Source organism: Balaenoptera physalus (genome assembly GCF_965194825.1).
Source record: "Balaenoptera physalus genome assembly, chromosome: 14".
NCBI lineage: Eukaryota > Metazoa > Chordata > Mammalia > Artiodactyla > Balaenopteridae > Balaenoptera > Balaenoptera physalus.
This window is the reverse complement of record NC_138893.1, coordinates 83,185,284-83,206,689: the sequence shown is the minus strand read 5'-3', so window position 1 is coordinate 83,206,689 and position 21,406 is coordinate 83,185,284. Positions and strand designations below refer to the sequence as shown.

Below are 21,406 nucleotides of genomic sequence, written 5' to 3'. Positions count from 1 at the left end.
GTTTTCTACCTACCTCAGAGAATTGCTACGGACTTAAAAGAATCTAAAGTTTCCCATGTCATTGGCACTGTGTAAAATAACTGCCAGCATCGAAAACTCTTCCCCAGTTTCTTCTAACCGGAAAATGCTAAATTTTTACATATCTTACAATGTTCCCTATCATTAGTGGCCTTCAGACTAATTACACGGCAAAGAGTAATGTTGAGCTAGCCACGACCACGAGCAAATGTCACACAGTCCCTAACCTCTGTAGATTATAATCTTGTGGAAATTTACCTTTTCACCTTTATCTTTGAGTTGTATGAACATTCACTTCTGTCTGACTAATTTAATCACTCTCCTGAACATGCTTCCCTCCAGGTCTTGCTCATTCTGGAATGTCTGCCGCCTTGCCTGCCTAACCAAACATTATTCTTCCTTTGAGGCCAGATTTAATTCCACTATCCCATAAACTCTTTCTTACCCTCAGGCCCATGGTGAGCTCCTCTTGCTTGGAACTTGATCACATGATCTTCACATTAATTTTGACTTACTTTCATGATGGTTCTTAGTCTAGTGCAGGTTATGAATTGACCTCTCTCTCTCTGGTAACATTTTTTGAGTGCTTATTATGTGCTAATCCTTTGTATTCAGTAAGATTGAAAACATTATTATCCCCATTTTAGAGATGAGAGAACCGAAGCTTTGTAACTTGCCAAGTGTCAATTTGAAACCGTGTGGCTAAGTGCCCAGCTATAAATCTGGGGTTCTGTTATTATAGAGGAAGAGCAGAACAGATATTGGGGACATCTAGCAGCCTCTGTCATAGAGAGATGTGAGAGAAATGTAAAATGGTCATCTAATAAATGGAAAATTGTGATAAGTGCTATGAAGCAGAAAGGATTGTATAAAGAGCTCATGCCAGGGCTTTGCAGTGGGAAGTCATAGAGAAAGAACTAGAAGTGGGCCTTGAAGATAGGTGCATTAGTTATTCTATTGCTATGTAACAAATTACCTCACAACGCCCATTTATTTTTTTATTTTTTATATCAATTTATTTATTTATTTTTGGCTGCATTGGGTCTTCGTTGCTGCGCGCAGGCTTTCTCTAGTTGTGGCGAGCGGGGGCTACTCTTCGTTGTGGTGCTCAGGCTTCTCATTGCGGTGGCTTCTCTTGTTGAGGAGCACGGGCTCTAGGTGCACGGGCTTCAGTAGTTGTGGCATGTGGGCTCAGTAGTTGTGGCTCGCAGGCTCTAGAGCGCAGACTCAGTAGTTGTGGCACATGGGCTTAGTTGCTCTGCGGCATGTGGGATCTTCCCGGACCAGGGCTTGAACCCATGTCCCCTGAATTGGCAGGCGGATTCTTAACCACTGTGCCACCAGGGAAGCCCACAACGCCCATTTATTATCTCAAAATTGTATACGTCAGAAGTCCTGTGTGGTGAGGCTGGGTTCTCTGCTCAGTATCACAAGGCTGTAATCAAGGTGCCAACTGGACTGAGTTCTCATCTGGAAGCTTTGGGGCGAATCTGTTACCAAGATCATTCTTCTTGTTGGCAGGATTCAGTTCCTTGCGGCTGTGGGAATGAGGTCCATGTTTTCCTGCTGTCTGTCAGCCAGGGCCAGGTTTAGCTCCTAGAAGCTGCCTGCATTCCTTGATATGTGGCCTCTTGCATCTTTAATCCAGCAATAGCTTGTCAAATCCTTCTCGTGCTTCTAATTTTTAATTTCCTCTTCTGTGACCAGCTGGAGAAAATTCTCTGCTTTAAGGGGGCTAATGCGATTAGGCGAGGCCTGCCTCGATAACCTCCCTATCTTAAATTCAACTGTACTATATAACGTCATCTAATCATGGGAGTAAAATCTATTATAGTCATAGTCCTGGGGATTAGACCAGGGGCCGTAAATCTAGGGGACATCTTAGAATTTTACCTACCAGAGTAGATAAGACACAGACAAGTAGAGAGAACTCTCTAGGTAGGAAAGAAATGCAGGCAAAACTCAAAAGTGGAACTCCACCACAGATTTTTGGATATTAGAATATGTCTGTTTGTGACTGCTCCAATAATAATAATAGCTTCCTTTTACTGAGGTCTCCTTGGTGTTTACACAAATTCATTCACCAATCCGTATATCAGCTCTATGAGGGTGGTATCATTTCACTTTTACAAAGAAAGATATTCAGGCAGAGAGAAGAAAAGCCACTCACCAGAGTTCTATCCCAATCAAGTTGTAAAGCTGGGATTACGGCTTGAGCTCTGGATGACTTCGAGTTTGTGTTCTTTGCATTGTGTAACCCACCTGACTGTGGGTCTGGATGGGAAAGCAGAAGGCAGTAATGTCGGTCTGAGCCCAGTCTGTGGAGGTATTGACATTAAAATGTATTAAAATGTGTTAACAGGTGCCATGGAAGATTTTAGAGGGTGCATGTGAATTGTGGGGGAGGAAGGGGACAGAAGTGGATATGGATGTGGATGGAGGGGAACACATGGACTGGATATGCAATATGGTATTTTAGGGAGGTTAATATGGCCAGTCAGGAGGAGCCTGGATTACAAGATTGTAGGCAGGGATCATATGTTACAGTTGACAACTACATGATCGAGCCTCTGAATCTCGCTGCCAACTTGCAGGAAATTCACAGGACAGAAGAACGTGTTAAACAGCACATAAATATACTATCAGCAGCGTGAGGATTATAGAAAACAAATCGTATACAGTTCCATCACCCAAATATTATTATTACTAATGTGAAATAGTGAACAGAGAAAAGAGCTTTGGTAGCTATGGTAGGACTAGAGAAAAATTTTAATAGATTTGATAAGAAACTGCATAAGGAATGGAAGTTCCTAGGGAACTGTTTAGTAATTAAGTCAGTCATGGTCAGACCTACGTTACCAGCTATGTAACTAGGGTCAGGTTCATGGGTGCGCAATCAGTGTAGTTACACAGGACCCTGCACTCAGAACTTCACATTTGGGGTCAAATGCTCTGCAATCATTGTCTTTATTCTTAATAATTTTATCTTTGAGTTTGTATTTTAGAAGAGAAGTTCAATGGGACAATTGGAACAAGCACTGGGGGCTTGGAACCTCAGCTTCTACGTGGTCCTCCCTTCTACCACCTCTCTTGGATGGGTTTTCAGCTGCTTGCTCTCCCAACCTCTGGCCCCCTGACCTCACCCAGCCTCCCCTGCCCTTGTTCAGTGACTACTTCTACCCTCTACTCTACCTTGGGCAGGGCTCTGTGTGTGCCACCAATAGTATCTAGGGGTTAGGCAAGAAGGTGGTCATTCTCAACCCAAGGTATCAATGCCACTGCATTTTTTTTGTGCTTCACTTGGTGGGGGGTGAGTCTCTTGCCTTCCTTTGTCCAGTTATTGAGAGAGTCTCAGTGTGGAGGTTGTAATACCTTTGGAGGTCACCCATTTGCTGTGGGTTGGGGAGGCAGGCCTGTGGTAAGGGGAGATGCCTGGTTTGGCCTCCTGTCCCTTGCTGGGAATAGTATGTCAGTCCAGCGGCTAGCAGGAGGGGGCTTCAGGCAGCCAGTGGGTTGCATGGGCCCCCAATTTCCTATGGGGGGATCTGTATTTATCCCAAAGGTTATCTCCCTGCCCAGGAGTGTGACATTCGATAGCAAATAAAAAATACTATGACAGGTTGAGAGAGAGAACACCAAAGAAAGGAGTAAGCTTTACATTTTAGTATCTTTAACAGCACTTTTTTCTGCTTTTTGATCCACATTTTTATTTTGCACTGGGTCCCACAAATTGAGTAGCTCATCCTATGTGTGACCTTAGAAATTACAAAGTACCAAATTTAAAGTTTCTTAGAATTTAGAAAGTACCAAATAAACGTTAGCTTAAAATAGAGAGAGAAAGAAATCCATTGCCTCTAAGGACATGAAAGCAGTAACAAAAAAGTGTAAGTATTATGAGAAGGAAAAGTACAGGACTTGGTAACACACACAGCTGAAACAGGGGCTATATACCACTAGGCAAAAATAATTTCAAGAATTGCACAGGGCAACACACACTAGTTTAGTCTCTTGCAAAACATGGGTGCTTGAGAAATATTTGCATTTGACTTGAGCATCTTCAGCTTGGAGGTATCAGCGAAACTGTTTCCTCTTGGAATGGGGAAGCTTAGGCAAAAGAGATTTTGAGGTGAGGAAGACATTTAGAAGATGTCTTCTACAAAGCATGCTGTGAGAGGAATAGGCAATTTGGTCTTATCTATCAAAATGTAAAATGTACATAGTTTTGCATTTTCACTTCATTTCTAGGTCCTCGATAAATACACATGTGTACAATACAGAAGCAAGTACAATGATGTTCATGCAGAATTGTTGAATAGCAAAAAACAGAAACCAACCTAAATGTCCATAACTAGGAAACTGTTCGATTTCAGGCAATGGCGTACCATGCAGCCATTAAAAAGAATGAGGTAGACCTGGACCTATATTTACCAGGAGTGAGACCACCAGGGGATTTTAATTAAGGGGAAAAAATATCAAGTTCCAGGAAAATGATTAACCCCATTTACTTAGAAAATATATATGTACAAGATAATGAGTAGATAAAGGTCTAGAAGCCTGAACACCAAACTTTAAACTGTGAATATCTCTGAGCTCGGGAGTGGGTGGAGTGTGTGTGTGAATGAATGGGACGCTTATGCTTTCTCTGTGCACTTCTGTGTTTGAATGTATTACTGAGAGGAAATGGAAAGTGTATTTTGAGGGCGTCGTGTAAAGGGAAAAGTTGGGGAGCAGGGTGAAGACTTACAGCCCCCTGGTCTATTCAGACTCCAGCGCCGTCTGAGGTGAGGAGACCCCGCCCCGCTGAGGTGATTCTGCAGAGGGGCGGAGCTCTGCAGAGCCAACACTGGAGGCGGCTCTGGGGGGCGGGGCCCCGACTCCAGCCGCACGCTCCGCTCCCACCATGCCCTTATAAGGAGCGCCCGGCGTTAGGGCTCGGGAATCCGGTCGCAAAACCCGCGGCTCAGCCCCAATCCCAGGCCCCTCCCTTGGGAATGGGGGCGGGGCGGGGCCTTGGCGGCGCGGTTGCGTGGGCGGAGCATCTCAAAGCGGGGCCAATAGGAGTGGAGGCCCGGGTCTGAGCGGCGCTGCCATTGGGCGCGGCGACGAGAGGGGGCGGGGCGCCCGCGAGGCTGGTTACGCTGAGGGAAGCCCGGACTCCGTAGTCGCTGCTCAGAGTCCGTCTCTCCGCGGATTCCCGGCCCCGCCGTTCTCAGTTCTCTGTAGCCCGCGGTTCGCCGCCCCGCTCGCCGCCGCGATGCCGGTGTTTCATACGCGCACGATTGAGAGCATTCTGGAGCCGGTGGCGCAGCAGATCTCGCACCTGGTGATCATGCACGAGGAAGGCGAGGTGGACGGCAAAGCCATCCCTGACCTCACTGCGCCTGTGGCCGCCGTGCAGGCGGCCGTCAGTAACCTCGTTCGGGTGAGCGCGCTGGGCCTGGGATGGGGAACGGGGGCGGGAGACGTCCCTGGGGTTCCGGCTCGCCTCGCGGCTCCCCTGCGCTGCCTGTGGCTTTGCCGGTGGGCTCGGGAGGCAGACCGCCTCGGGTTTGAATCCTGACGCCCCCGCGTTGTGACCTTGAGCAAGCCCCCGAGCCTCTCTGGGTTTCAGTTTCCTCATCTATAAAATGGGGGCAATCATAATAATGCCTGCCTTGCGGGTTTGTTGTGAAGATTCAGCGAGGTGGTATTTATAAAGTGGCTAGCGCAGCTTATGACCCATAGTAAGCGCTCAATAAATGATAGGCGTTAGGATATCTGATAGCCCCTTTGCCTCAGCAGGCTGTCGCCCCTCCCGTTGACAGCCTTGCTTTCAGCTCCTTTTTAGGCCTCCCCAGTCTGGCTTCTGGGCTGGCGGGCTCCTCTGCTGATTCCCTGCCTTTCCTTCCAGGGATTCTTATTTGAGCCACGTTGTTCTCCTTTCTAATACTTCTGCCCCTCACCTTGAAACCCGCCTCACCCACCTCTGAGCCCTCCCCAGAGCTCCCCGCGTCCGACCCTTCTGTCCACTTGTCTTAGTGGCCACTCGTCCCTGTCTCCTCCTTTCCCGGGCATTCTACTTCTGCTCACACCTCTGGCACCCACAAACACCGGGTGATCTCTTTATGCAGTAATTCATGACTACGAATCCCTTTTCCCCTTTCGCTTAACCCTGTTGCCTTTCCTCCCCCACCTCCCCCTCCAACTCCCGTGGAGATTTCCACCTGGCTTTACCTGCTGTCAAACGGCTTCCTCCCACTGGGGCCTTTCCAGACTCGGGGGCCCTCCTCGTCGGCCCCTCCTCCTGGCAGGAAGCAAGATGGAGCTGCTGGGAGAGGCCTGTGGAATCTGGGATCTGCGGCCCCTGCCGGAGAAAAGAACGGGGCGTCTCCTCCCCGAGCCACAACTTTCCTAGATGGCGAAGTGGCTCTGCAGACCCCTGTAGCCCACAGCTGTGACTAATAACTGAGGTGATTCCTGGAGGAGGCGGAGTCCACTTCTGAAAGGGGAAAAGAGGTGCTGTGACCAGTCTCCTAACACTCCGCTGGCTAATACCACACTTTTCTTTCCCACCCTGGGTGGGTGACGCAGACTGCTGCTGCCTGTGAGAAACAAGTTTGGAAAAATTTTATACGGCTTCCCCACTGAGCTGTGTAACTAGTGTGTTCCAGGGTAGTTAGGAGGCTGGTAGGCAACTGTGGGTCTGGGTGGGGCTTGGGTTCCTTATCTGATTAGAGCACTTCAGCGCACTTCAGCTGCTCAGAGTCTTCCTCAGTCTTCAGGGGTCCAGTTCAGGAGACAGTTCAGGAGACTGGTAACTAGGAGAACGCTACTGACCAAATTCCCCATCTGCCTTCTGTGTAGATTTAGTTAGACTGTATTCAGGAAGAATACTGAATTCATTCAAAACGTTTAGTTCTACACTGTTCTTGTTCTTTTTATAACTAATTTTAATCTAAGACTTCGGAGTACATTCTTATGTAGTGTTGTCTAACATGGCTGCATTCCAGGCCTCCATTTCTCAACAAATAGGAAACAATGTAAAGAGACAAGGTAATAGTGTCCCTCCAAGGAGTACTTCAGGAAATGAAATCTTAAAACCACATGTTGCACTTGGAACACAGCTAGTGTATAGTCTAGGGGCTGATATCTGGTTAGGCTATTTAGAAAAAAGTTATTTATGAGCTTCAATGCATGAATTAATAAGAATTGAATGTCTGCTATATAGGGAGCATTTTAATAAATCAGTGGTTCTTAGGTTGAGATGTGTATCAGAATCACCAGTGGGGCTTTTTAGAAATAAAGATGTCCAGCTCCCACCCCAGACTTACTGAGGAGCTCTTTAGGGGGTCAGGTCAAGGCCTTTGTGTTTTTGAGAAGCTCCATAGGTGGCTTTGATATAGTCCCTTAGTTAAGAAACACTAATAGATACTGTGAGACAAATACCAAAAAAATGAGGCCATTGATAAGCTGAAAACAAAATTACATGTAATTGCAAACTTCCCAATACATTACAAAAGAAGGGACTTGAGATTGGTGGTAGATAGGAGTTAGCAGAGAGAAAGTGGGGAGGGTTGTGTTGATTAGTAGTTAATCATGAACAAAGGTACTTGTGAATAAGTGACTTCCAGATTACAGCAAGTAGATTGTCTTGCTTAGCTCAGGAGGCAAGTTGGAGAGAAACTGGAGATGAAATTGGTGCATGCCATATGGGCACTTTAACAGAAGTCCAATAAGACGAACAAAGAGAATGGAAGGGATAGGATGAGGACAGTGTGTGAGGGAGACTGTATGGATTGTGTTCTGGGGAGGCCCGAGGACCTACCCATTGCTTGGAATCCTGGGTGTCAGTTGTGGCCCTGTCTATATGCTGCTGAATATTGTGATGAATTGTGTACATGTATCAAGTTCCCAACTAGATTGTATCTGGAGAACAGGCCTCATATGATAGGTATGTGCTTCCCTGTTCCTACCCTCAACATTGGCACATGGGATGGCTTGATATCTTTGAAGGAAAGAAGGAATTATGGGAAGGAAGATAAATTAGGAGACTTTTAAAATGGGTTGGTCATGAGGAAAATGAGGGCCTGGACTTTGGGTGTGGCAGGGAAAATGGAGCAGGAATTAAAACCATATTAGAGGGCTTCCCTGGTGGCGCAGTGGTTGAGAGTCCGCCTGCCAGTGCAGGGGACACGGGTTCGAGCCCTGGTCTGGGGAGATCCCACATGCCGTGGAGCAACTGGGCCTGTGGGCCACAACTACTGAGCCTGCGCGTCTGGAGCCTGTGCTCCGCAACAAGAGAGGCCGCCACAGTGAGAGGCCCGCTCACCGCGATGAAGAGTGGCCCCCGCTTGCCGCAACTGGAGAAAGCCCTCGCACAGAAACGAAGACCCAACACAGCCAAAAATAAAATAAATAAATAAAATAAGAAATTCAAAAAAAAAAAATTAGAAATACAGTAGAAGAAGAATTAGTAGAGCTTGATAATAGAACTCTCAGGAAAAAAACACACGGTGCTACTATAAATTAATGAATCTGATTTTTGAACAAATATTCTGGAATTTATACAATTCAGGTTTCTTTCAGTTACCTTGGGAGGCTGTATCCTTATTCCAGTGCTTCTCTTTGGGAATTTCTTACTGATTATTTACATACATATGTCAAGTTAATTTGTTTTATTTTGGTCAAGAAAATTTTGTCTGAAGTGGGCATTTCTTAACCCTACTACTTTATGTACCATTCTTGAGTCTAAAGTGACTTTTGGATATTTCCAAAATTAAAATTTACCAGGTGATGATGAAATTCTGAATTGTTAAGCTATAGTCATCCACTTATCAGGTAGGTATTTATTGAGACACCCCCCTTCTAACATCAAAGCGATAAGTATGATATTGGGCAGAATAAGTATAATACTGGATTGAAGGTCCTAAGTGGCCCAGAGGAAGTGAAGTATCATAGAAGTTCAGAGGAGGGTAAGGTTACTCTTCTTGAGAGCATGGGGAAGGCTTCATGGAGGAGGTAACCTCTGAGCTGGCCTTAAAGAAGGTGGGATTGGAACTTTTAAAGACATGGTAAGAAAGGCATTACAAGTGGAAAGAATACCTAAACAAAGGCATAGAATTATGGAGAATCTGAGGACCAAGTTTTGACTTAGGAAATTATTAAGCAAGACTCATTTGGATTTGTAATTTTTCATGTGTATTTGTTAAACAAAAGTAGTCTGGTCACTTTATATATATATCATCACAATTGAGTCATCACTTTTACTCTACCCTTTGGGAGAGTGTAGGATGGGATTATTTACATGTCCTTTTTTCAACTGAATAAGACGATTTTTTAAAAAACAGCTTTGTTGATATATAATTCACATACCATACAATTCACTCATTTAAACACTCAATTCAGTGTTTTTGTTTTTTTTTTTGTATATTTACAGAATTGCACAACATCACTACAGTCTAATTTTAGGACAGTTCCCTCAAAAAGGAACTTCATACCCATTACAATCACTGATTCTCTCCCATCCCCCACCACCCCAGCCCTAGGCAACCACCAGTCTGCTTTCTGTCTTTGTGGATTTGCCCTTTCTGGACATTTCATATAAATGGAATCAGAAAATATGTGGCCTTTTGTGTAGGACTTTTCACTTAGCATAATGTTTTCAACGTTCATCTGTGGTGTAGTATGTGTCAGAAATTCATTCCTTTTTGTTGATGAATAATATTCCATTGTATAAAATAAGGCCATTTTAAACACAGAGAATGATTCTAATGCAGTCACAAAACAAGGAGGGGGCCTAGGAGAAAGATGGATAGGAAAGGAAAAATAGAGGAGGGGTACAGGTTCCAAGGATGGGATTCAGTCAGCAGTGTGAAAAATTCAGAAGTCTTAGACTGTCTGTCTTGTAGCATGGTATATAAATTTTTCTTTTTTCCCGTTGAAGTGGCCCATAGAAATCTGACAGTCTTTGTGACCATATAGTTGTGCCAGATTTATTAATGGGGGTTCATACACTTTGCTTCTCCATTGCATCTGAGGGCATGTGTTGTAACTACTCCTGGGGCTCATGAAATATTTATTAAGGACGTTTTTGTGGCCTTTACTTTTATGAGCCTCACCCGTATATCATACCCTGTTGGGACCAGCTCTGGGACAAATAGCAGCATTGTCTTTAAACTGATAGATGGGAAAGACTGTTCTGCTCTTAAAAAGAAATCAATTTTGTCGTTTATAAATTATCTATATTAACATCTGAAATTATTCCTACTTTAATTTCTTTTGGTTGATGTTGGACTTATTTCAGTTAAAATAAATAACAGTGTTTGGGTGACAGGCCTGTGAGTGATTTTCTTCTTCTTCATATTCTGTATTTTCCAATTTTTAAAATGAACATATAAATTCCTATATTAAGGAAAAAATTAATGAGGTAAATAATAAGAATGTATAATTCTTTATGGTTTATAAAATGCTTTCATATGTATAATCTCATAGCAGTCCTTTAAGGTAGGTATTGCTATGGTCTGAATTTTACAGATGAAGATACTGTAGATCAGGGAAGTTAAGTAACCTGCCCACAGTGGCACAGCTAGTTAGTGGTGGAGCTTGGACTTGAACTCTGTTTCTCTTACTCTGGACCCTCTGCTCTTTTCACTCCACCATTCTGTGTCCACTTAGAACAAAGTTGTTAAATATCACTAGAAGTTTTCTAGCTTGAATCAGAAGCAACGAGAATGTTGTTAGTCAAAGAGTTTCCATTTGTCCTGGGCTTGGCAAGATTATCTGTTTAAAGGCTGGCTTTGGCATGGCCTGTGTGAAGGGCCTATATTAAAAAAAATGATATGAAGGTAGTGTTCTGTTTCACAGTGACATTCAATTTTGCAGCATTAAAAAAAAAAAAGAATAGATACAGATAACACAAAAGTATTTATGTCTGCCAAACACGTAAAGGCTTTTCTAGTATTTATGGCTGCTTAGCTTGAAGTCTGTGAGAACTAAATAGTATTTAAAGTAAGTTTGTAGGATTTCTGTATTTAAATAGTATTTATAGTAGGTTTGTGGATTCTTTGGGGAATTGTGAAGTTTCATTTGAAACACTTTGTCTCTAGATCAAAAGAGATATACAAGTAGGACTTAGCATTTACTCATGATCAAGAGAATGGAAGGGCTTCCCTGGTGGCGCAGTGGTTGAGAATCTGCCTGCCAATGCAGGGGACACGGATTTGAGCCCTGGTCTGGGAAGATCCCACATACCGCGGAGCAACTAAGCCCATGAGCCACAACTACTGAGCCTGCGCATCTGGATATTGTGCTCCGCAACAGGAGGCCGCAACAGTGAGAGGCCCGCGCACCGCGATGAAGAGTGGCCCCCACTTGCCACAACTTGAGAAAGCCCACGCACAGAAACGAAGACCCAACACAGACAAAAATAAATAATAAATAAAGAGAATGGAAGAGTTTTGGAGATTGTATGTTTCTACAACTATGTTTATAATTTTAATGGAGCCCCAATTTAAATATTTGTTTATATATATTGACACGGTGGAAAGTTGGGCTTTTCTAAAGCTGTTTTATAAATAGCACTGGTATAACAATGGACAAAATAAAAGTTATTTTATATTTTATGGACAAAATAAAAGTTAGAGTAAAAGTTTTGTGGTATCAACCACAGTATCATAAGTTGACTCCTTCTGCTATAGTCAGGAGTAAGGGCAGCATTAAGGCAACTGTTTTTATGGAGATGGGACTTATATGGATTTTAATATTTCTGGTATATTGGTTAAAAAAGGAGTCTGGTTATTTTATATACTTAGTTACCGGTCACTTATATATATATATATATATATATATATACACACATATATGTGTGTGTTTGTGTATATGTATATATAAAATACGTTTTATATGTATCACAACTGAGAGGGTCATTATTTTAAAAGCTTTCTGACAACTTCCTGGTCTTTTACTGGCACACCTAGAAAGAGGGTAGGATGGGAATATCTTAATTATCCACAGTCTAAAGTCCAGCATAGCATGTATTTTTTTCGCTTGTGACAGTCATTATACTTGGTCAGTGTTTGTCTTCATTGGGTTGTAAGTTTCTCAGTGGTAGGGACCGTGTCTGTTGTGTTTGCCCCTTTCAATGTCAGGCTGGTCATAGGTGTGCAATATAACTTTTTTTTTTAAACGAACTAACTATATATATATATGTGTGTGTGTATATATATATATATGGCATTCATTTTTTAAAAAATAAATTTATTTATTTTTATTTATTTATTTTTGGCTGCGTTGGGTCTTCGTTGCTGCGGGCCGGCTTTCTCTAGTTGCATGAGCAGGGGCTACTCCTCGTTGAGGTGCGCAGGCTTCTCATTGCGGTGGCTTCTGTTGTTGCAGAGCACGGGCTCTAGGTGCGCGGGCTTCAGTAGTTGTGGCATGTGGGCTCAGTAGTTGTGGCTTGCAGGCTCTAAAGTGCAGGCTCAGTAGTTGTGGCGCACGGGCTTAGTTGCTCCACAGTATGTGGGATCTTCCCAGACCAGGGCTCAAACCCGTGTCCCCTGCATTGGCAGGCGGATTCTTAACCACTGCGCCACCAGGGAAGCCCATCATTCATTTTTTTATGCACAAAATATTGTAATAGGAATTTTTGTGCAGTTACAATTTTCCATCCCCAGCTTTCAGACATCTGGTATAGCTGAATTTGAACAGTCTCTTCAAATTTATAATGGGCCTTGTCTGAAACAAGTAGAATATATACTAAGAGGGAGGAATGAATGGCTAACTGCCCATTGTTTGAGATAACAAAAGTGTTCAGGCTATTTTGGGTTGTGGTTCTCTGTTTCAGAGTCATTTCAACTATGCAGGCCACTTACTAAATTCATAATGTGAGAATATGTTGCCTCCTATCTGAAAGTGGCATTGGGATTTTGCATTCTTTTTGTCTTTTTAAAACATAACAATTTAGACCAGGTGTTGATATATTATTTGGAACTCTGCTGGTTACAGTGTAGTATCATACTGAGTCATGAATTCCTCATTAAGAGATCTTTATTTCCTTGAACCATATGGCAGGAGACAAAAGATATCAGAAAGTTGATCTGCTGCTTTTTTGTTTTTTGGCTGATCCAGGCCCAACCTTTTCATTGAACCTTATGTCATGGTCATGACAGTGGGGTATACTGTTTACATAATAAACCAGCATTAGAGCAGTATCAAAAGAAGTAGCAGTCCTTAAAGAGTGAATATCAGAGATTAGCTGGTATCCCAGCAAGGTTTCTCTCTAGGATAATGCTCTGTGCTCAGGACTGTTGCTGAAAAAGGGCCATTCTATTAGTTGATGTTGCTTTCAGGCCAGTCTGCTCTTAAACCTTCCCATATAGACAGGACTAAAAGAAGAAAACAAATTTCAGCTTTGGCTTTTTTAAGCTCCAACAGCCTTCAGTGCTATGTAGTATAAATACTTCAGAGTGAAATTTAAGGAGTAAAGTTCAAATCTGTAATAAGACTCTGAAACACCCAGAGACAAAAGTTGGTATATGGGAGGAAGGACCTCCCGTTGCAGGCTTTCATCTGTCTTTCTGTTCCTTGCACATTGGACCTGTAGAATTCTTACAATATGCATTGGGGTAGATTGGGCCACATAGACAGTTTAGTTTGGATAACATAAGTTTTGAGTTATCTAGGCGCCTGCTTCTCTGTTTTTTTCTGTCATTTTCGTATTTGTTCAGTTTCCATTGGGAATGATTATGAGAGGAAGGCTATCTTACCTGTTTCTTCTTGACAATCTGCAAAAAGGTTTGTTAGGGAAGGAAGTTGAAATATATAAGTAGGGGATTTTTGTTCATTTGTATTTTTATCATCGTTAATGTTTTATCTTTAACACTAAAAATAATACTAGTGAACAGTATACTATTAATAATCATTTTTGTCATGCTGAGCTTCCTATAGTCTTTCAAAAAGAACAAAATTTCTCTTGTTACAAAAGTATTACATTTTTATTGTTGAAATTTATAAAAATCTATCTTTAGTCACAGTCGTCTCACAGTGTTCCTCAGCCTTTTACAGTCTATTTGAACTTGATTTGTCTTTTTGTCTTTTCTCTCTACTCCGAACCAATTTGTTTCCCTAGATATAAATACAAACTTAACTATATATAGATGCACCAGCTCTTATCCCTTTTCACCATTAACACCCTTCCCCCTGCAAACCGTTTAATTCACTTTCCTGCTCAAGAATTTGCAAAGAAAAGTGAGGAAACCCAGTCAGTTACAACAACCCATGACTTTCTCTGTCATGTGCTGTTTAGGGAGCCATGCTGTACTTGGCTAACTGCTCTTTCAGTAAGTGTGGAATGAAATAAGTTCAAAATAATAGGCTAGATCCCGAAAGAACTTCTAATCTCAACATCCTTATTAAAGATATGGGGTCTTTACATTGATTAAATCTATTTAAGTATGTGCATTATGTGCAGACAAAGGGATAGAGTATGATAGAGTAATGGATAAAAGGGGACTTGTATAATTAGACACAGGCAGTTGGGGATTCCTCGCCTTCCTTCCAGTCTCTTGGTAAGGCTTTGTAGGTCTTGTGTCCTTGTATGCTGGGTCATCAGTCTTTGGATGATTGAGTTGATTGTGTGTTTGTTTTTTTTTTTTTTTCCCCTCCTTCCTTACTCCCCTAGGGTGTCTCCCTTTAAGACTGTTGGTTTCTGGAGGACAAGGACTGGGTTATATTCTTCTTGATATCCCTGGTGCCGTGCTTATCCCAGTCTCTTGATCGTGGTATTCCTTTGATAAGTGTGTTGTGCCTTGATACTCTGTATACCTGCTAGTCATTCTAGGCTCATTCATGATGAAGATAGCTCACTATCTCTTGCCTCCATTGGATGGCTTGATGACTCTTCTTCTGCGCTCAAATGTTGCTATATGCAGATGCCTGCATAATCACAAAAAGAAACAAAGTTTCATAAATATTATATTGTGTTGGTTACATATTGGAACTTTAGATTCCAAAAAATTCCGTCACTTCTATGAGAAGGCAGCTCATTGGATGGGTATGAGTGTGCAATGTGTGTATGCATAGAGGATGAGAGGTAGTGAATCTTAGAACTAAAAATGTTTTACAAATATCGTGAAGTTGCAGAAAATAGAGTCTTTGGCCCTTAGAGAATTTCCCACTGATAAGATTTCCAGTTGGATGACTTTTAAGGGGAAGGTGGCTGAATTTCATTGCAGTTGGCAACAATCCAAGCCAAAGTCATTCCTTCTTTTTGAAATAAGCTTAACTTTTTCCCACAAGTAGGCTTTCTGTGAAGAAAGAAAAATGGTATACTTGTTCTTAGAGTTGAAAGTTGAGGGACCAGCTATCAACTTACCTAGCTTCCCTATATTTCCAGCCTTCTCTCTGTCCCCACCCCATCCCTGGAGAACTGGCGCATCTTTTATCTGTAAGGTGGACAACATGTTTTTATTCATGTAATTCAAGTAGATAAGGGTATATAAATGTGCTAGTAAATCTCTAGTAACACTTAAATTTCTTATTCTGTGGCTTTTCCCCCCAAACCACCAAAATTAGTTATGACTCTAGCTGTGCACATTGCCTGGTGTTCTGAATAATAGTAGGGTATATAAGACATGGTCTGTGGCCTCAGGTTGTTAAAATACAGATGAAATTTATGATCTTATAAAAGATTTAGCTTATCTACATCTTCTCCATCCATGAAATTGTTGCAGAATTTAAATTATTTACTTTAAAGGGTTGTACGCTAGTACTGTAACTACAGTTTTGATTCCTTGGAGCCATGGAGAAAATGTGAGTGGGCCAGCAGCAGAATAAGCAGGTGGTGGGCCCCCTAGTTAGGAAAAGACCTCTGAGCATTGGCTTCAGCTGCCCTCTTCTTGATTATTTTTTTCCTTACTGTGCTTTTCACAGTTGTAAGTAATTATTTGTGTGATTATTACTTCTTGAACATCTTTCCCCCACTAGAGCCCCAGGGGCAAATATTGGCTCTGCCGTGTTTGCCCCTGATTTTCAGCACCCATCAAAGTGCTTGGCACATAGTAGAGTCTTGAGGAATAATTGTTGAACAAACAAGTGGGAAGACCGTTTGCTGCTTCCGTACCCCAAACTGTTTTATGCTTCTTTAGACAAATGTATATCATGCTGTGGGTGAATCTTGGTGAAATTTAACTGCGATTAGGAAAGCAGCAGTAAATCATTGCTTTGCACAGGGTATTGCATGCAGTAGGATCATCCAATTCATGTTTCCTGAATGAATTAATTCCAGGCATAGAGTCCTGGAGTGCAGATGGGGATAATCCTGCCCAACATAGGATTATGCAGGATATGTAAATTCAAAGAAATATAGAACATGGGTTTGGGATTCTCTATTAGTTTTGATGCTTTGCAAATGAACAGAATAGCCAACTTTGGCAAAGTGCATCTGGTATGAGTTGGCAAATACCAAAGTCAGACTTTAGATATAGATATAAGATAAATCACCTATAGTGTAATGGTTAAGTGTAAAGGCTGTAGAGCTGAACTCCTGAGGTTTAAATCCTACCACTGACTGACACCTGCAAAGTATGTAACATTGGAGAAAGTAATTTCTGTTTCTCATAGTCCTCTTCTGTAAAACAAAGCTAATCATTGTATCTGACTTGGAGTGTATTATTGTGAAGATTAATGAGTTTGTAAAAATGTTTAGAACTATGCCTGACACATAGTTAAAGATTTCAGTGAGTGTTAGATATATTAATATATTTTTCCATGATTTTTAAGTCATATTTTAAATGTTAGTCTAATGAAAAGGCAGTGTTGATTTTTTTTTTTTTAATGTCTAAGTATAACTTCTAACTTTTACTCAACAAGGCAAAGTGCCAGTGAAAGCTTTCAGTAGAATTCCATATGTTGTGGAATATACAGTTTTATCAACTGTGGGGAAAATATCATTCACAGTTTAGGTGCCTGAGCCTTTGATTGCCAGTTTCCCATGAAAAATTCAGACATCTGAATTTATGATTGATATCTCCTTTGTTTGGAGCAATAGTGAGGGTAAAATTGTATCTCTCCCCTCTTCCACCCCAGTGTAGAAGCAAAAATTGGGACTTAGGATTTGGGATTTATCCCAAACATTCATTGTCCTATTTTCTTTTTTTTTAAATTAATTTATTTATTTATGGCTGTGTTGGGTCTTCGTTTCTGTGCGAGGGCTTTCTCTAGTTGCGGCGAGCGGGGGCCACTCTTCATCGCGGTGCGTGGGCCTCTCACTATCACGGTCTCTCTTGTTGCGGAGCACAGGCTCCAGACGCACAGGCTCAGTAGTTGTGGCTCACGGGCCCAGTTGCTCCGCGGCATGTGGGATCTTCCCAGACCAGGGCTCGAACCCATGTCCCCTGCATTGGCAGGCAGATTCTCAACCACTGCGCCACCAGGGAAGCCCTGTCCTATTTTCTAAAAAAGAAAAAACTGAAGGGGTAGTCACTAAAGTAAATGGAATCGGCCCTTCCAGGTAGAGTTAAAAAGTACAATGCATTTGTGAAATAGAATTCATCTTGTTCTGGAACAGCCAAATTAATTTAACAAATATTTAATGACTACATATTAAGCTGGATACTGGAAGAGGTTAGTATCTCTAGCCTGAAAGGAGGGATAGAATCTCTTTCAGATGTCCTATTGATATAGGAGTAATAGAGTTGAATGTAAAGGTCAGGGGACCTTAACTACTAGTTTGGAAGGTATACCTGTTTGAATAAGTGAAAAATTTACCTGGTTCAAAATTTAAAAGGTACAGCAAGGTATATAGTGAATAGTCTCCCTCCCACCCTTGAACTCCAGCCACCTGGTTTCCCTCCTCATAGGAAACTAATGGACAAAGGAAACCAAATGTCTTGGGTGTGTTTCTAGAGATAGTTATGCATATTTAGGCAATATGTATTCCTCTTTTATACAAAAGATGTCCTGTTATACTGTCGTGTTCCTTGATTTTTTTTCCCTTAACCTATTTGGGAGAACATTTCTTATCAGTTTGTATAGAGCTTTCTCTTCTTTTTTATTTTATTTTATTTTATTTTATTATTTTATTTTATATTTATTTATTTTTAATTTTTGGCTGTGCTGCATGGCATGTGGGATCTTAGTTCCCTGACCAGGGATCAAACCTGCGCCCCCTGCAGTGGAAGTGCAGAGTTCTAACCACTGGACCACCAGGGAAGTCCCGTCTTCTTTTTTTTTAAATTGAAGTATAGGTGACGTACAGTATTATATGTTATAGGTGTACAATAGCGTGATTCACAATTTTTAAAGTTTATAGTCCATTTATAGTTATTATAAAATATTGGTTATATTCCCTGTGCTGTATTACAATATATCCTTGTAGCTTATTATATACAAGCTTTCTCTTCTTTTGATAGTTACATAATATAATCCATTGGTGGTTATAACAATTTATTTAACTAGACCCTTGTGGAAGGATCTTACGTTACTTATGATCTTTTACTAATTCAGACAGTGTGGCAATGAATGACATAGATATGTCATTTTATGCACGTGCAAGTACATTTATAGGATAATTTCTAGAAGGGGAACATTCTAAGCACTGGATGTCAGGCAATGGAGGGATTTTAAGCTGAGGTATAACGTGGATAGCTTAGGGTTTTGGTAAGATATCCCTGGTAGTGGCGAGGAGATAGATTGGCAAGTGAGACACAGGAGCTGGAGAGCCATCCATCTAAGATGGTAAAGGTTGCCTCAAGCAGTGGGAAGAATGCAGGTAAAGAGGGCCAAATTCTAGAGACAGCCTCTTTATTACTTAATTTACATTTGGATTCATAGTATTCTCAATGTCAAAAATACATCAGTAAAACAAATTATTTTATTTATCCTCAATTATTTTATTTATACTATGTGGTTATTACTCCCATTTTACAGGTGGGGTAACTAAGGCTCATAGAGCCTTGAGCTAGTAGGTGGCAGGACCAGAGCTTAAGTATTTTAATTATACAAATGAGATCACTTTGAAATGCAGGACAGAAAACCTAGAGTCCTTATCAAATTTAAAAGAAGTCAACAACGATTTTATTGATACAACAAGTTATACCCATACCTTTTTGTTCTCATGTGGATGCAAGAAAAATCTTGGAAAAAGACAAAGAAAAGATCAAATTGAAATTGGGAGCTCAAAGGAAGGTCTGTAAGGGAAGGGCTATACTTACCCTTGAACTCAGGTATGCCAGTGGTTTTTAATCATTCCAATGTATATTCCGAGCTGGCATGGAAAGATATCTATACTAAGATGTTATGCAAAAAACAGGAGGCGGATATGTTTAGAATGATCCCATTTTGTATTATTTTATATGTGAAAGAGCATATACTAAAATGTGGTGGGATTGAGTGGTGGGGTTTCAGGTTAAAATTTTTTTTTTTTCTTACCATAATTCATGTTTGTCTCCTAACAATAAACATGTACCACTTTTGAGGTAAAAAATAAGTCCAGTGTTTTCCCACGTCTTTTTATTGTTACTATGTGCACTATTCTCACTGCCTGGAATTATTCTTCCTCTCATGTTAAAATGGGCCCAGTGTTGATGCCACTTTCTCTATGAAGCTCTGTCCAGGCTGCTTAGTTGAAGTTAATGTCTCCTTTTGCTGTGTTTCCGTGAGGTTTGACTATGTTTCCTATCAAATTCTACCATGAGTTAGAGCTACTATGTGCATGTCTGTTTGCACCCCTTCTTCCTCCAGCCCCACTCAGCTTCCAAATTTGAGTTCTAGAAAGCATGTAGTGCTTCCATCGAGTTGGATTACTCACACTTGATAGACACTTGAATGTTGAATTGGTTGTATTTGCAGCAGTGCAGTTTTTTCTTCTGTCAGAGCAAGGAAAGATAGATATAAATTCTGAGTCACAGTCAGCAGGGTGATTTTAAAATTCTCAAGGCAATGATATATCTAGGTGCACTGGATGAATACTCTTTCCTAATTTGTGAAGGCTGCTGAAAATTCTCTGCAGTAAAAGGAGCCATAAATAAATAAACATCATCTCTAAAACTGCCATATCTATTGCATCTCCAAAACCAAAACATGAAGGCTACATTTTACCTGATATATACCCGAGAACTCTTATCTTGGAACTGGAAATTCCAACTTGGGCTGTTTGTTTGAAAGCTTCCACAAAAAGGCAAATTCCTTAATCTGCTGCAGTCATATACTCTACTGAAGGCACTGAGGAATGGCAATGCAAAAATCACCTTTTCCCCCCTTCTTGTCTGGAAATTGACCTCTTTTATTATGTTTGTGAAATAAACCTTTTCCTCATCTTTTTTCAAGTAGTATTTTGTTGATTCTTCCATATCTTTTTTTTTTTTTCTCCTTTCTCAAAGCTACCAGCCTAGATTAGGCTTAATATTTTCAGTTCTTGATAGTTATCTACTAATCTCTCACTCCCATCCATTATTGCCACGTAAAGCTTCTAATACAACTCTGATCGCAACACTTTCTTCCCAGAAATTGGCACCTCCTCCCATTGTTTTCTAAATTAAATTCCCTTTTCTAGCTCTTTTTAAAAATTGAATATATTTGCTATAACATTGTTAAAATTTAAGGTATACAATGTTTCTTTGATACATTTATTTATTGCAATATGATTGCTGTTGTGATATTTATCACATTATATAATTATAGTACAATATTGTCTATCTTATTCTAGCTCTTGAGGGCTATTACACGCCAGCCCTTTCTGTTCTTATTTCTCTGTGGAGTGGAGAAACCAGCCTACAGCCTGTGGGCCAAATTTTGTACTGCCCAGGAGCTAAGAATAGTGTTTACATTTTCAAGTATTTGAAAAAAGTCAAGAGAAGAATAATGTTTTGCTGCACATGAAATTAAATAAAATTAAATTTTTAATATCCATAAATAAAGCTGTATTGGAACACAGCCATGCCCATTCATTTACATATTTTCTGTGACTGCTTTCACACTACAGTAGTGTTGAGAAGTTGTGGCAGAGACCATATGACCCACAAAGCCTAAAATATTTACTCTCTGGCCCTTTATGGAAAAAATTGCTAACCCTCAACCTAGAGTCATAGAGTTATAAAGTTGGAAATAAGATCTCAGAGATCTTCTGATCCAACTCTCTAGTTTTAAAAATGAGAAAATGTATTCTCAGATGTAATCAACAATATGTCTAAGGCAGGTACCTTTGGCAGTGGAAAAGCCAAAATCAGAATTCATTGCCGGTCCTACTCTACCATATTGCCCCTCCCATGAAGCCTGTACTAGCCCAGTAGTACTGCTGGCTGTTTCATGAACAAACTCCAGGTTGTCTCACCTCTGCTTCTATGTACATGCTGCATTTCCTTCCATCTAAGATGCCTTCTTCCCTCCAGAAATTTAATCTATGCCTTAAGGCTCA

General features: G+C 41.1%; 1 protein-coding gene and 3 long non-coding RNA genes across 6 annotated transcripts in view; 1 reads left to right on the top strand and 3 right to left on the bottom strand.

Moving 5' to 3' along the window:
- The window catches only part of LOC309642871, a 367,193-nt gene that overhangs the window by 79,072 nt on the left and 266,715 nt on the right, over window positions 1–21,406 (bottom strand). The window lies entirely within an intron of this gene.
- The window catches only part of LOC309642866, a 242,639-nt gene that overhangs the window by 1,423 nt on the left and 219,810 nt on the right, over window positions 1–21,406 (bottom strand). The window lies entirely within an intron of this gene.
- LOC309642867 lies at window positions 1,037–11,159 on the bottom strand. Of its 2 annotated transcripts, none has more exons than XR_014253415.1 (2): window positions 6,232–11,159; window positions 1,037–2,336 (listed from the first exon to the last, which is right to left on the bottom strand). It is a non-coding gene; the product is annotated as an uncharacterized lncRNA (long non-coding RNA). The 2 variants fall into 2 exon arrangements; XR_014253416.1 differs by lacking the exon at window positions 6,232–11,159 and adding an exon at window positions 4,763–4,971.
- VCL (vinculin) overlaps window positions 5,123–21,406 on the top strand; it is a 97,091-nt gene continuing 80,807 nt past the window's right edge. The window contains exon 1 of one of the 2 annotated variants that reach the window (XM_082424922.1): window positions 5,123–5,440. In XM_082424922.1, coding sequence (XP_082281048.1) covers window positions 5,273–5,440 — 168 coding nt within the window. In that variant the 5' untranslated portion in view covers window positions 5,123–5,272. The remainder of the gene's footprint in view (window positions 5,441–21,406) is intronic. The other variant, XM_082424921.1, reaches the window with a different exon arrangement.